The sequence below is a fragment of the Bos indicus genome, chromosome 20, assembly GCF_029378745.1.
Source record: "Bos indicus isolate NIAB-ARS_2022 breed Sahiwal x Tharparkar chromosome 20, NIAB-ARS_B.indTharparkar_mat_pri_1.0, whole genome shotgun sequence".
In the NCBI taxonomy this organism is placed as follows: domain Eukaryota; kingdom Metazoa; phylum Chordata; class Mammalia; order Artiodactyla; family Bovidae; genus Bos; species Bos indicus.
Genome location: NC_091779.1, coordinates 53,333,477 through 53,347,322, shown reverse-complemented (window position 1 = coordinate 53,347,322; position 13,846 = coordinate 53,333,477). Strand labels below are relative to the sequence as shown.

At 38.1% G+C, this 13,846-nt stretch overlaps 1 protein-coding gene across 7 annotated transcripts in view; it reads right to left on the bottom strand.

The window, feature by feature from the left end:
• Positions 1–13,846, bottom strand: part of CDH18 (cadherin 18) — a 1,273,978-nt gene that overhangs the window by 402,000 nt on the left and 858,132 nt on the right. For all 7 annotated transcript variants that reach the window (XM_070774814.1, XM_070774815.1, XM_070774813.1 and 4 more), the window contains one exon: positions 4,001–4,484. In XM_070774814.1, coding sequence (XP_070630915.1) covers positions 4,001–4,228 — 228 coding nt within the window. In that variant the 5' untranslated portion in view covers positions 4,229–4,484. The remainder of the gene's footprint in view (positions 1–4,000; positions 4,485–13,846) is intronic.

Below are 13,846 nucleotides of genomic sequence, written 5' to 3'. Positions count from 1 at the left end.
TTCACTGGTTCTCAATTTTACCATCGTAGCTTGATAACAGCTACATTCAATACATAAATGTGAATCTAGTTATATTAAAAAAGACATCATGTTTAGAAACTGAATTTGGTTTTGTTATTTCTGTGTATCACCAATAATACTTAATTTTTTCAATAGTTATTATTATCTATTACGCAAGCAATGTCAGCACAACCACAGACAGTGGTTTAACTGACAATCTAAACTATAAACCAAATTTTATAACACACTTGAATTATAACTATGAAACAGTATTTCTTAGTGTTACATGTAAGGAAATCAAAGACACTCACCAGTTGTAATACAGATAAAAAGAAGCCCTGACTCAGACTCTGCTGTTTACTTAGAAATTCTCATTATCTCATGAAAGCAATGAGTCTACTCTAATGATGGGTGTCATACACAGCCTGCATTTTAGTATGTGTGTGATATTTTATATAAAATTAAATTCTGAGTTATAATGGGATTCATTTAACTCTGTTTAATTTTTGAAAAGTAAAAGACAATGATCTATATTATTTATTATATAATTTTTGGAAAAGAGAGAACACTTTTGTTGTAAAGCTATAATTACATTACCATATAGGTTTTTTTCTGGGAAGAAAGGACTTACTTACTAACAAATGTGCTATTATGGCTTCCTGACCCTAAACTTTCAAGTATTTAAAAAGATCTTTAATAAATCAATGAGATCAAATTCAAGATAGATATATATAGATATATATAAATACATAGACACACGCTACACATAATAGTTTTGGTATTTAATCTCCTATAGCTTTTACATTCTGAAAAAAGTATGAATTGTCAATTACACATACCTGTATATATGTATAATTGCATATATTGCATATGTAGATGCTGTATACATAATATATGTGTGTATATATATATATATATATATATATATATATATATATACTATTTACCATTAGAAATTTCCTTAGCCTTATTAAAAAAAAAAAAAAAAACTCTTAGTAGTGAGTAATGTGTATTGCCCAGTGTCAATAAAATAAGTTCCCTCATAATAAATCCAATCATTGACTAAGAAAACTGGAAGAAAATTTTAAAAAATATAAAAGAAGTTGGTAAGTGTCAAACAGTTTGGCTTCAACTCTTACAAGCAGTTTCAGATGTTTTGTAATGTGAAATATAGCAACAGATATACAAAATTATAACCCAGAGCTTAAGGATGATGGAAACTAACTTATGATGTAGAAAATATATTAATAACAGAACTGTATTGTATGATTATTATTTTATTTTTGTTGACAAAAATCCTGTGGACATTTCTGTGTCAGAGAAGGGTAAAGGAGATAATTTTCAGATCTTTGGATGTGTTCCCTTCTCATGCTTATAGAAACTGTAATGATTTTATCTTCTACTCAGGATATATGGCTGGCTCATTATTAATGTATTTATATATATATATGTAATAATGTATTTCAGAGAAGGCAATGGCACCCCACTCCAGTACTCTTGCCTGAAAATCCCATGGACGGAGGAGCCTGGTAGGCTGCAGTACATGGGGTTGCAAAGAGTCGTACACGACTGCACGACTTCACTTCCACTTTTCATTTTCATGCATTGGAGAAGAAAATGGCAACCCACTCCAGTGTTCTTGCCTGGAGAATCCCAGGGACGGAGGAGCCTGGTGGGCTGCCGTCTATGGGGTCCCACAGAGTCAGACACGACTGAAGCGACTCAGCAGCAGCAGCAATAATGTATTTATTTTATTTAAATATAAATTATTTTCTTTAATAAGAATAATGGGGCAGGATCATGTGTATTGTTGGACATTAAAAGTTGTTGTTTTTTTTTTTTTTAATTTTCACAATCATGTATGTATGTATATATGTTTGTAGGGGAGTATGAGGAGAATGAGCCTGTAAAATCAAGTTAGAATTGCTCACAAAGGCAGATGACTATTGAGAGAGAAGATTATGAGTAAAGGGATACAAGTCAGATAGAGAACAAGAGGATCATACCTTAGGGTGTGACCCTTTAATTTGTCTGTTAATACTACAACTAGAATGGACCCCGATTTCTGCAGAACCTTCACAAAGGAACAGTTTCCCGGCCCTCACCACCTCCTGGTGGCTAACAAGCTCTCAACCATATGTTCACTGGTGCCCAAGCCCAGAAAGATTATTTGTAACTAAACTACTGATTGAGATTTCAACTTTTACTAAAACTAGATAAACCATCAAAAACTGAGAAGCTATCTGATCTTTCCCTTCTTCTTTCTAGCAAATTTGATTTTGATTTTTAATTAAACTAAAATGACAAAAAGTAAACAACATATTTTAATAATATATATATATATTTTTCCTTTTGGAATACTCCAAAAAAGAAACATTTTTATGTTCCTTCTCCCACCCCACTCCTTTTCAAGGAGTGAAAGGGTTATAGAAAAAAGATTTTGAAGTTCATAACAAAAATAAATTTATAGTAACTCAATATATTATGTTTTTACTTTTAGTATACTTATTTACATTTACTATATGGAATACACCATAGGGAAAACACATAGGATGAAGATAAGGGGCTTTTCTTCTTATTTTGATATACATGTCAGAGAATGATAGAATTTTTCCAGATGGTTTTGTGCTTCATATTCTGACTCCATAGCTCCTGCCTTGTATGGAAAACACAGCTGCAACTCAGTTCCTGTTGGATGAGAGGTGGAACAGATGGCTGTGCTCCTGCACTGCCTACACATTAGGGAAGCACCCTGGCTTTGGATGGAGTACTATTTTTTTTTTTTTTTTTTAGCACTAACAGTGCTAAAGTGAAAATAAATAGGCAAGCAGGGAGATAGAAGTCACAGAGCCTGGCGATTTGTTTCACATAGTCCAGGTTCAATGCATGATACAGGATGCTCGGGGATGGTGCACTGGGATGACCCAGAGGGATGGTATGGGGAGGAAGGTGGGAGCGGGGTTCAGGATGGGGAACATGTGTACACCCGTGGCAGATTCATGTTGATGTATGGCAAAACCAATACAATATTGTAAAGTAATTAGCCTCCAGTTAAAATAAATAAATTTATATATATATATATATATATATATATATATATATATATATAAAGAAGAAGTCATGGAGCCTGTAGTCATGAAGATTCTACTGCTGTACTTGCTTCTTTTCCCATAGGTACTGAACCAACCTGAGTGTGGCTGCTTGCCAGCCATCAGTAATTTATCAGAAGACGGTCTCCCCACTTCCCACGCTCTTCTTTACCCTGGAACCTCAATGACACGTGCTTAAACTGCCCCTTATTACTGAGCACACAATTTCCTAAAGGGTTTGACCAGCCATTAAAATGTCTTGTCTGTATGTCTGAGAGAAAGGAAAGTTAGTGTGAAGTTCCTTATCATTTTATCAGCTTCATTCTTTGGGGATTTTAACAAAACCTGTACATTGAGTATATATTTAATCTATATTTAAAATATATTACTATGTGTATGGAAATTAATTTGGGGGTTTGATAAATATCCATGTGCTTATAAATGCTGACAAATACAACTACAACCTTTGTAACAATTAAAAACACTATATTAGAAGTCATAGATTTTCTTAGCTTTATGTACAACAGCAGTAGATTAAAAAAAAAAAAAATCTGTAAATATCAATGCGCCAAGAAATGACACGGTGAATTCTAATACACCTTCACAGTACTAAAGACAAAATTACTAAACTGTGTGTTTAAAGTGTTTACATTTTACATGAGAGAAAGGAGTGATACGCTGGTAAAGAAAATTCAGTCTAGTACATACGAACTGATGTTTATGGAGATGTGACATGCTTGGTCACATTCATTTTTTATAATCATTATTTCAAAATGTTCAGAATAAGAAATAACATTCTGTAACATAATTCACTTAAGTTCCATTCTCTTCAAATGCAACTCCAGCTCCACCCTTATCACACCCCCACAATTTCCCAGGAGAAAAAAAACAAACAATAAACAAAAACTTACTTTTCCAACATACTGTGGATCTGGTCCCATATGTTCTTCTAAAACAAAGAACTGATTCCAAACCCATCCCCTTTTGGGACGGTGGTGGACTTCGGTTTCGCCTTCGATGTGTTTGGTTTGGTTTCTGGTCCCCCTGATGGAGCCGTGGTGAGTGGTCCCATAACACCTCTGCACAAAGCAGAGACACACCAGGACTGGGCAGATGCAGGAGGTACTCGTAATTTTCATTGTAAGATAACTTTCCAGTTCACAGCCTTCTTGCTTTTCCTTGTCAGCTACAAATGCCTAGTGAGCATTCGAGAGAGAAGCCAAAGCATCTTCTGGAATGACAGTCCGAAGAAAATTGTTTAGCATGTCCATGATTTAACAGCCCATCAGGGAATGGTCAGGCTACATTTACATCCTGAAACACTTAGAGAACCAAAGCCGTAGTTGTGTGATTCTAAGTCTTCACAGCAGGTGAACAGGGGCAACCATTTTCCACCTGATAGAAAGAGAGAAAATTATATACATTACAAAATATGGCAATTTTAAGTATTTGCTCAGAATACAAATTATACTGTTTTGCAGGGTGATGCTGATAGGCAAAGAATATGTTCAAGTTCTTTTGGAAATAAACACAAACATACACAGTCATGCTCAAGTCTGCACATGGTATTTTACACAGGCATACGTATTTGTATTTTAAATCCCAGCTTTATATATATATGTGTGTATTTAATTATTTAAAACAATAGAAATGCAGTCCTAGAGAGCTTAAAAATTGACCATGAATATGTGCCTTACAAAATGTGACCTATTAGGGACTCCACACTAAGTGCAAATTTTTAATTTGGTTTTTGTGTTTATCTTGCTTTTGTTAGATGTAATACAACTTAATATAGATCAATCACCTATTACATGTGACTCACAGAACTTCATGGAATATTCCCTCAGATTGAAAATATTTCACAAACCATCACAGCAATCAAGCAGGTACTTAAAATCTTTAGTAAGCAAAATTAAAGAAAGAAGATAGCTGAAAAATATGCATGCTATTGAAAGCCACTCCACATCTGGGATAAGATTAGCACAACTGAACAAGTAAGAATATCAATGACTGAATACTAGCTTGCTTGGGTTTTAGTAGGCCTGTAGATTAGAATGTGGTCTTCAGCTTCAGATTCAAGCCTAGAATGACACTACACATAATTCTAGCAGCTATGCAAAGAGAGGTACGGAAAAAAAAAGATGGTGGCAAAAAGAACAGAGTGGGAAATGCTTTGCTTTTCAAATAAGGAAAGCTGAGGACTTGAAATTAAAAGGCTTCCCTGTGGCTCAGACGGTAAAGCATCTGCCTGCAATGTGGTAGACCTGGGCTCGATTCCTGGGTTGGGAAGATTCCCTGGAGAAGGAAATGGCAATCCACTCCAGCACTCTTGCCTGGAAAATCCCATGGACAGAAGAGCCTGATAGGCTACAGTTAAAACGAATAAAATTAAAAGACGCTTGCTCCTTGGAAGAAAAGCTATGACCAACCTAGACAGCATATTTAAAAACAGAGACACTACTTTACCAACAAAAGTCCATCTAGTCAAAGCTATGGTTTTTCCAGTAGTCATGGATGGATGTAAGAGTTGGACTATAAAGAAAGCTGAACACCAAAGAACTGAGGCTTTTGAACTGTGGTGTTGGAGAAGATTCTTGAGGGTCCCCTGGAGTGCAAAGAGATCCAACCAGTCAATCCTACAGGAAACCAGTCCTGAATATTCATTGGAAAGACTGATGCTGAAGCTGAAACTCCAATACGTTAGCCCCCTGATGTGAAGAAACAACTCGCTGGAAAAAACTCTGATGCTTGGAAATATTGAAAGCAGGAGAAGGGGATGACAGAGGATGAGATGGTTGGATGGCATCACTGACGCGATGGAAATGAGTTCGAGTAAGCTCTGTGAGTTGGTGATGGACAGAGGAGGCTGGTGCTGCAGTCCATGGGGTTGCAAAGAGTCGGACATGACTGAGCGATGAAATTGAACTGAACTGAGGATTGAACTTTGGTTTTAGTACAACTAGACAATAAAACTTCAGAAACATTTTGGAAAACAAAAGACAGGATTTGGGATCGAAAAGTTTGAGTAAAATTATTAGCTTATTGAAACCACATTAAACTGTGTAGCATGTTTTTCTCTTTTTGTATATATGTGTGTTTCAAGATGTGTTTAGAAAGTGAAAGTGAAGTCTCTTAGTCATGTCCGACTCTTTGCAACCCCATAGACTGTAGTCTACCAGGCTCCTCTGTCCATGGGATTTTCCAGGCAAGAGTACTGGAGAGGGTTGCCATTTCCTTTTCCAGAGGATCTTCCCGACCCAGGGATTGAACCCGGGTCTCCCTCATTGTAGGCAGACGCTTTACCGTCTGAGCCACCATGTGTTTAGGAAAAGAAAACTATTTACTCAAGATTACAGCTATTTCATCTAGTAAAAAACATTAGATGTATCACTTTCTCACTCCATAAAGTTCACCCTTGCAAATCAGAGCAAACCGAAATGTAGACCTAAATGAATTACAAGGTGGTTGACATGAAAATATAAACGATTTAAAAAACTGAGTATAAGTAATCAATCATCGAATAATTCTTTTTCTCAATTGGGAAAAATGTTGACACTAAGTCAGGGAATGAAAAAAATTACAAGGCCCAGAGCAAGGTGCTTCTCTCTATCAGTATCTCTCCCCATGGGCTTTCCTGGTGGCTCAGATGGTAAAAGAATCTGCCTAAAGGGAGACCTGGGTTTTATGCCTGGGTTGTGGAGATCCCCTAAGGGAGGGCATGGCAACCCACTCCAGTATTCTTGCCTGGAGAATCCCCATGGACAAAGGAGTCTGGTGGGTTACAGACCACAGGGTCGCAAAGAGTCAAACACAACTGAGCGACTAAGCACACCTATGGTTTTTCCTGTGGTCATGTATGGATGTGAGAATTGGACTGTGAAGAAAGCTGAGCACTGAAGAATTGGTGCGTTTGAACTGTGGTGTTGGATAAGACTCTTGAGAGTCCCTTGGACTGCAAGGAGATCCAACCAGTCCATTCTGAAGGAGATCAGCCCTGGGATTTCTTTGGAAGGAATGATGCTAAAGCTGAAACTCCAGTACTTTGGCCACCTCATGAGAAGAGTTGCCTCATTGGAAAAGACTCTGATGCTGGGAGGGATTGGGGGCAGGAGGAGAAGGGGACGACAGAGGATGAGATGGCTGGATGGCATCACTGACTCAATGGACGTGGGTCTGAGTGAACTCTGGGGGTTGGTGGTGGACAGGGAGGCCTGGCATGCTGCGATTCACAGGGTCGAGAAGAGTCGGACATGACTGAGTGACTAAACTGAACTGAACTGACAGATTCTTACATCAACAATTGTGCAAGAATTATACTGAATTTGAATTGAAATTTTATTTTAGTTGCTAGAAAATATAAATTGAAATCTGCAATATTGTCAAGGGCAAAGACACATTTTGATTGATTTAAATTAAAATGATTCAAAAACGCTTCTAACACATAAAAAAAAAAAAAAAAAGAGCAATACCACTCTAACTCCAACATGGTAAGAGCAATGGAGAGAAAGTCCAAAAACAGAGATTTTCTCTCTTTTTTTTTTTTGACAACGTATTTAAAATGCGCACTCACATGAAACATCTAATTTTGAGTCTCAATTTTCTCATTTGTGACTTGACTAATTGATTTGAATAGTCTTCCAGTTTATCTAATAAGTTATTTGGATCATTTTTAACTTTATCAACAGTTTCTTAATTTGGGGGACTTTTCTGGTGGTCCAGTGGCTACGACTCCACACTCCCACTGCAGGGGGCCTGCGTTCCATCCTTGGTCAGGAAACTAGATCCTGAATGCCATAACTAAGCCTCAGTGCAGCCAAATAAATAAATATATATTTTAAAAAACTTGTAAGAAACGAGTTGCCAGTCCAGGTTCGATGCGCGATACTGGATGCTTGGGGCTGGTGCACTGGGACGACCCAGAGGGATGGTGTGGGGAGGGAGGAGGGAGGAGGGTTCAGGATGGGGAACACATGTATGCCTGTGGCGGATTCATTTTGATATTTGGCAAAACTAATACAATTATGTAAAGTTTAAAAATAAAATAAAGTTAAAAAAAAGAAAAAAAATATAAAAAAAATAAAATAAAATAAAAAACTTTCTTAATTTCCAACTTATGCATCTCAAAAAAAGAGACTTTCTTCTTAGAAGTCATGTTGATTAATATATAGAACGTGTTGCTTTCTTAATGTCTTCACACCATTTGGTGTGATTTTAAGTGAAATTAACATCTTTGCCCTTTATGCCAAGTTGTTTAACAAAGCATAATTCATGAGTAGAAGGTGAAGAAAGTGGCTTTTGTAAGGCATTACAGATACATAGAATGACTGATTTCTTTGCAATAATTTATCTCATATGGCACCCCCAAATTATACAAAAGCAATTTAATGTACCTATGTATTGTTTCTGAATCTCTATTATGACAATTATGAGAAGCAGTAAGTGAGGCCCCACTGAACAAAAGAGCAAATGTAAACATCACAACTGTACTTGTGAAAGTAACTTCATTTACTACACAATGAGAGGACAGAAATCCAAATGCGAAAATTGACTGTCCTATTTCAAGAAATCTGCCCCTGTATAGCTTAGAATTAAAATGTAAATAATAAAAAATAAACCATTGGTTGAAAACAACACAATAGAAATACTTTACAGCCATTCGCTATTTTGTTGTTGCTTTTTAACTAAGCACTATTCAAATACATTTCCTACTTTCCTGAAACTCTCCAATATATGAAACGTGATAAACAGAACCCTAAGCATAACACCTAAAGGGACCAGATGCCTCCTTCTTCTAATCTCTTAGTTAGAACTTACATCGATGGCATGTGAATATTAATGACATGTTGCAATAACCTGGAGCAGATGATTGATGGATATCAGGACAGATGATGCATTTTTCATAGCAGTGGTAAATGACTTAAGGGCCAGATGCAGCCATGGTGAACTTAGCAGCCATTATGGAAAGAGTTCGGTGGCAGTTGCATGAATTAAGGGTCACTTTTTCCCATGAAGTGATGGGACCGGATGCCATGATCTTTGTTTTCTGAATGTTGAGCTTTAAGCCAACTTTTTCACTCTCCACTTTCACTTTCATCAAGAGGCTTTTTAGTTCCTCTTCACTTTCTGCCAAAAGGGTGGTGTCATCTGCGTATCTGAGGTTATTGATATTTCTCCCAGCAATCTTGATTCCAGCTTGTGTTTCTTCCAGTCCAGCATTTCTCATGATGTACTCTGCATATAAGTCAAATAAACAGGGTGACAATATACAGCCTTGACAAACTCCTTTTCCTATTTGGAACCAGTCTGTTGTTCCATGTCCAGTTCTAACTGTTGCTTCCTGACCTGCATAAAGATTTCTCAAGAGGCAGGTCAGGTGGTCTGGTATTCCCATCTCTTTCAGAATTTTCCACAGTTTATTGTGATCCACACAGTCAAAGGCTTTGGCATAGTCAATAAAGCAGAAATAGATGTTTTTCTGGAACTCTCTTGCTTTTTCCATGATCCAGCGGATGCTGGCAATTTGATCTCTGGTTCCTCTGCCTTTTCTAAAACCAGCTTGAACATCAGGAAGTTCACGGTTCACATATTGCTGAAGCAGTGGAAACAGTGTCAGACTTTATTTTTCTGGGCTCCAAAATCACTGCAGATGGTGACTGCAGCCATGAAATTAAAAGACGCTTACTCCTGGGAAGGAAAGTTATGACCAACTTAGATAGCATAGTCAAAAGCAGAGACATTACTTTGCCAACAAAGTTTCGCCTAGTCAAGGCTATGGTTTTTCCTGTGGTCATGTATGGATGTGAGAGTTGGACTGTGAAGAAGGCTGAGCACCGAAGAATTGATGCTTTTGAACTGTGGTGTTGGAGAAGACTCTTGAGAGTCCCTTGGACTGCAAGGAGTTCCAACCAGTCCACTCTGAAGGAGATCAGCCCTGAGATTTCTTTGGAAGGAATGATACTAAAGCAGAAACTCCAGTACTTTGGCCACCTCATGCGAAGAGTTGACTCATTGGAAAAGACTCTGATGCTGGGAGGGATTGGGGGCAAGAGGAGAAGGGGACGACAGAGGATGAGATGGCTGGATGGCATCACTGACTCAATGGACGTGAGTCTCAGTGAACTTCGGGAGTTGGTGATGGACAGGGAGGCCTGGCGTGCTGCGATTCATGGGTTCGCAAAGAGTCGGACACGACTGAGTGACTGATCTGATCTGATCTGATCTTGGCTACGTAGTTTCAGTGTCGAGTACCAGTAAGAAACATTGCTTCTTACTGCCTAACTTCTATTGGTTCCTGTGCTATCTGGTGCCTTAATGGCTCAGTTGTGTCTGACTCTCTATGATCCCATAGGCTGTAGCCCACCAGGCTCCTCTGTCCATGGGGATTCCCCAAGCAAGAATACAGACGTGAGTTGCCATGCCGTCTTCCAGGGAATCTTCCCAACCCAGGGATCGAACCCAGGTCTCCCGTATTGCAGGCCGATTCTTTACCATCTGAGTCACCAGTTAAGTGCATGAATACTGGAATGGGTAGCCTATCCCTTCTCTAGGGGATCTTCCCAACCAAGGAATCGAATGGGGGTCCCCTGCATTGCAGGCAAATTCTTTACCAGCTGTGCTACCAGGGAAGTCCCTATTGGTTCCTCCTGCTGCTGCTGCCACTAAGTCACTTCAGTTGTGTCCAACTCTGTGTGACCCCATAGACGGCAGCCCACCAGGCTCCCCTGTCCCTGGGATTCTCCAGGCAAGACTACTTCTTGCCAAACCTGATTTTTAAGGCCTTGCACCAATTTTCATGGCTACATAATATTCTTCCAATAAACCATTTTGTTGCTTTCCTTGGTCAGAGTTGGTTTTTGCTGTTTGATCACTCCACTCCAGTACTCTTGCCTGGAGAATCCCATGGATGGAGGAGCCTGGTGGGCTTCAAGTCCATGGGGTCGCTGGGAGTCAGACATGACTGAGTGACTTCACTTTCACTTTTCACTTTCATGCGTTGGAGAAGGAAATGGCAACCCACTCCAGTGTTCTTGCCTGGAGAATCCCAGGGACGGGGGAGCCTGGTGGGCTGCCGTCTATGGTGGTCGCACAGAGTCGGACATGACTGAAGCGACTTAGCAGCAGCAGCAGCAATGAAAACATTCTCTGATAAATGTCATAATACTGTCAGAATCCCCTAAACATGAATACAGCATTACCTGCACTAATGTGAAATGCAGACTTCTCACCCCACTGCAGTATCTAATTGAGGTGATTCAATGCTGCCTCCAGAAACTAGTACCCTTGCTTCCATAACTATTCTTTCTTCTGTAGTTAAGTTCTGTACTGAGTCATGACCTCTGTACTGAGTCATGACCTCAAATGCTTATTCTGTAGAAAACTATCTGTTTACGAGCAGTTTATTCTCTGAGCTTCACATCTGTCATTTATGAATAAAAACTTTCATTGAATCTTTAAGCATGCTCAGCTAAATATTTGAATTTATGATTTAATCGCTGAGTATCACTTAAGACTTTTCTTATGCTGACTTTCATGAGCATCACCCAAGACTCAGTAATGAGCCATTTACAGATTTTAAGTATAATCATTCCATCAAAGGGCTTGGGGGCAGAGCCATTCTCAAAGAGAAATACTACCACATTTACTCAACATGTATTGCTTTTAACTTGGGCCTTTGACTGGACTTTCTTTTCTGTTCATTCTCAATTTATAAATCTGGAAACCCAAAGAAGTCCAGAGAATACCTTCTGTTTATTTTTTTTTTTTTAAGATTTCTTTGGTATTTTTCTTTTTTTGGAAACATCTGTAAAATATACACTGTCAACCTTATTTTATGAATGCATCTTTCTATTTTCTGCATGTGTGGAGTAATGTAAGATACTATTTCACATGTTCAAAAAGCCTAGAATTATAATTGCTACCAAATTATAAGCTTTAGCATCACATATTACTGGCAGTAATTGATCTGACTTCGCATATTTAAGGAGAAAATGTCAAAGAAGATAAAGCATGATTGAAAGTTTGTAATTTCTGGATTTTTTTCATTGCAAATATACAAGGACATCTTAGGTGGAGAAACACAATTTAATGCTAATATGATGTCCAGTGGACAGAAGGGGATCTTCTCACCTGTCAAACCTACAAACCCATTGGATGAGAAGGCTGTTCTTCATAAGAATGTGATGCATCTTGAACATGATGTAATTTAACTTTTCAATGGTAAATTATTAAAATCCATACTGCCAGGCAGATTTAAACATAAGGAAATTTACATTTGAATTCTGGGGTGCTTATATAAAGCAAACATTACAAAAACTGAACAAAACCTATGTTTCAGTTTAATAAAAATAAATGCACTACTATCTATCTTTGTGTATGTGCATTTATACGTATGTATGTATTTACTTACCTATCTACATTCAGGATATTGTGTTCTATGCATGCTTAGTCTCTCAGTCATGCCCGACTCTTGTGATACCATAGGTTGTAGCCTGCCAGGCTCCTCTGTCCATGGGATTCTCCAGGCAAGAATACTGGAGTGTGTAGCTATTTGCTTCTCCAGAGTGTCTTCCCAACCCAGGGATTGAACCCAGGTCTCCTCCATTGCATACGGATTTTAAACCGATTGAGCTACAGCCTTAAGTTATCTGTTGGGTTAGTATTTACAGGCAAAACGGCTGTTGCTGGTAAGATGCATTCTCAGATGTATATCTGAGCCTTTGAACTGTGGTTTCCATCATTTTCAGAACAAGTGATGAATAATATCAGTAGCAGTCTCTTGTTCTAAGCCTAGTTCTGAATTTCCATTGATTCTGGCTTCTGAATTTTGGTTTTACCTACCTGTCCTCTAGAAATAGCAATCCACTCCAGTATTCTTGCCTGGAAAATCCCATGGACAGAGGAGTCTGGCAGACTACATTTGATGGGGTTGCAAAGAGTCAGACACGACTTAGCAACTAAAACATCACTGCCATTTTCAATTTTACTGTTTTTTCCATTAGTGTTTTAATCTTCCTCAATTGATAAGTTATCTGATTAGTAATTAATTTTACTTGTCTCCTTCAGTGTCAGCTTAAACAGCTATTGTTTATAGTCAAAATGCAAATACTCATAGATGACATGACATTGTAGAGAACTTCACCTAAATTAGTTGCAAGTTTTATTTCCAGGTTGGCTCCCAAATCAATATTTTCAATTTCAATCTGTCCATTTCAGGATATAGTCCTTCACAGTCCCAAGATTTGTGTATGATCAACTGCATTTACTTAAAACATATATATTTATTTTATAGTTAACATATATGCATTTCAGAGGTAAAGAATAGACTTTTGGCTCAGTGGGAGAAGGAGAGGGTGGCATGATTTGAGAGAATAGAATTGAAACATATATATTACCATATGTAAAATAGGTTACTAGTGAGAGTTTGATATATGACACAGGGCACCCAAATGAGTGCTCTGGGACAACCTGGAGGGATAGGGTGGGGAGGGAGGTGGGAGGCTCTTTCAGGATGGAGGAGATACATGTAAGCCTATGGTCGATTCATAATGATGCTTGGCAAAATAATAATAATAATAATAAATCACAATATTATTAAGTACTTATCCTCCAATTGAATAAATAGATTGAAAAAATAAAATATGTATATTTAATTTTAAAATGGGCTTTCCTGGTGGCTCAGGTGATAAAGAATCTGCCTGCAATATAGGAGACCCAGGTTCAATCCCTGGGTTGGGAAAATCTGGAGAAGGGAATAGCAA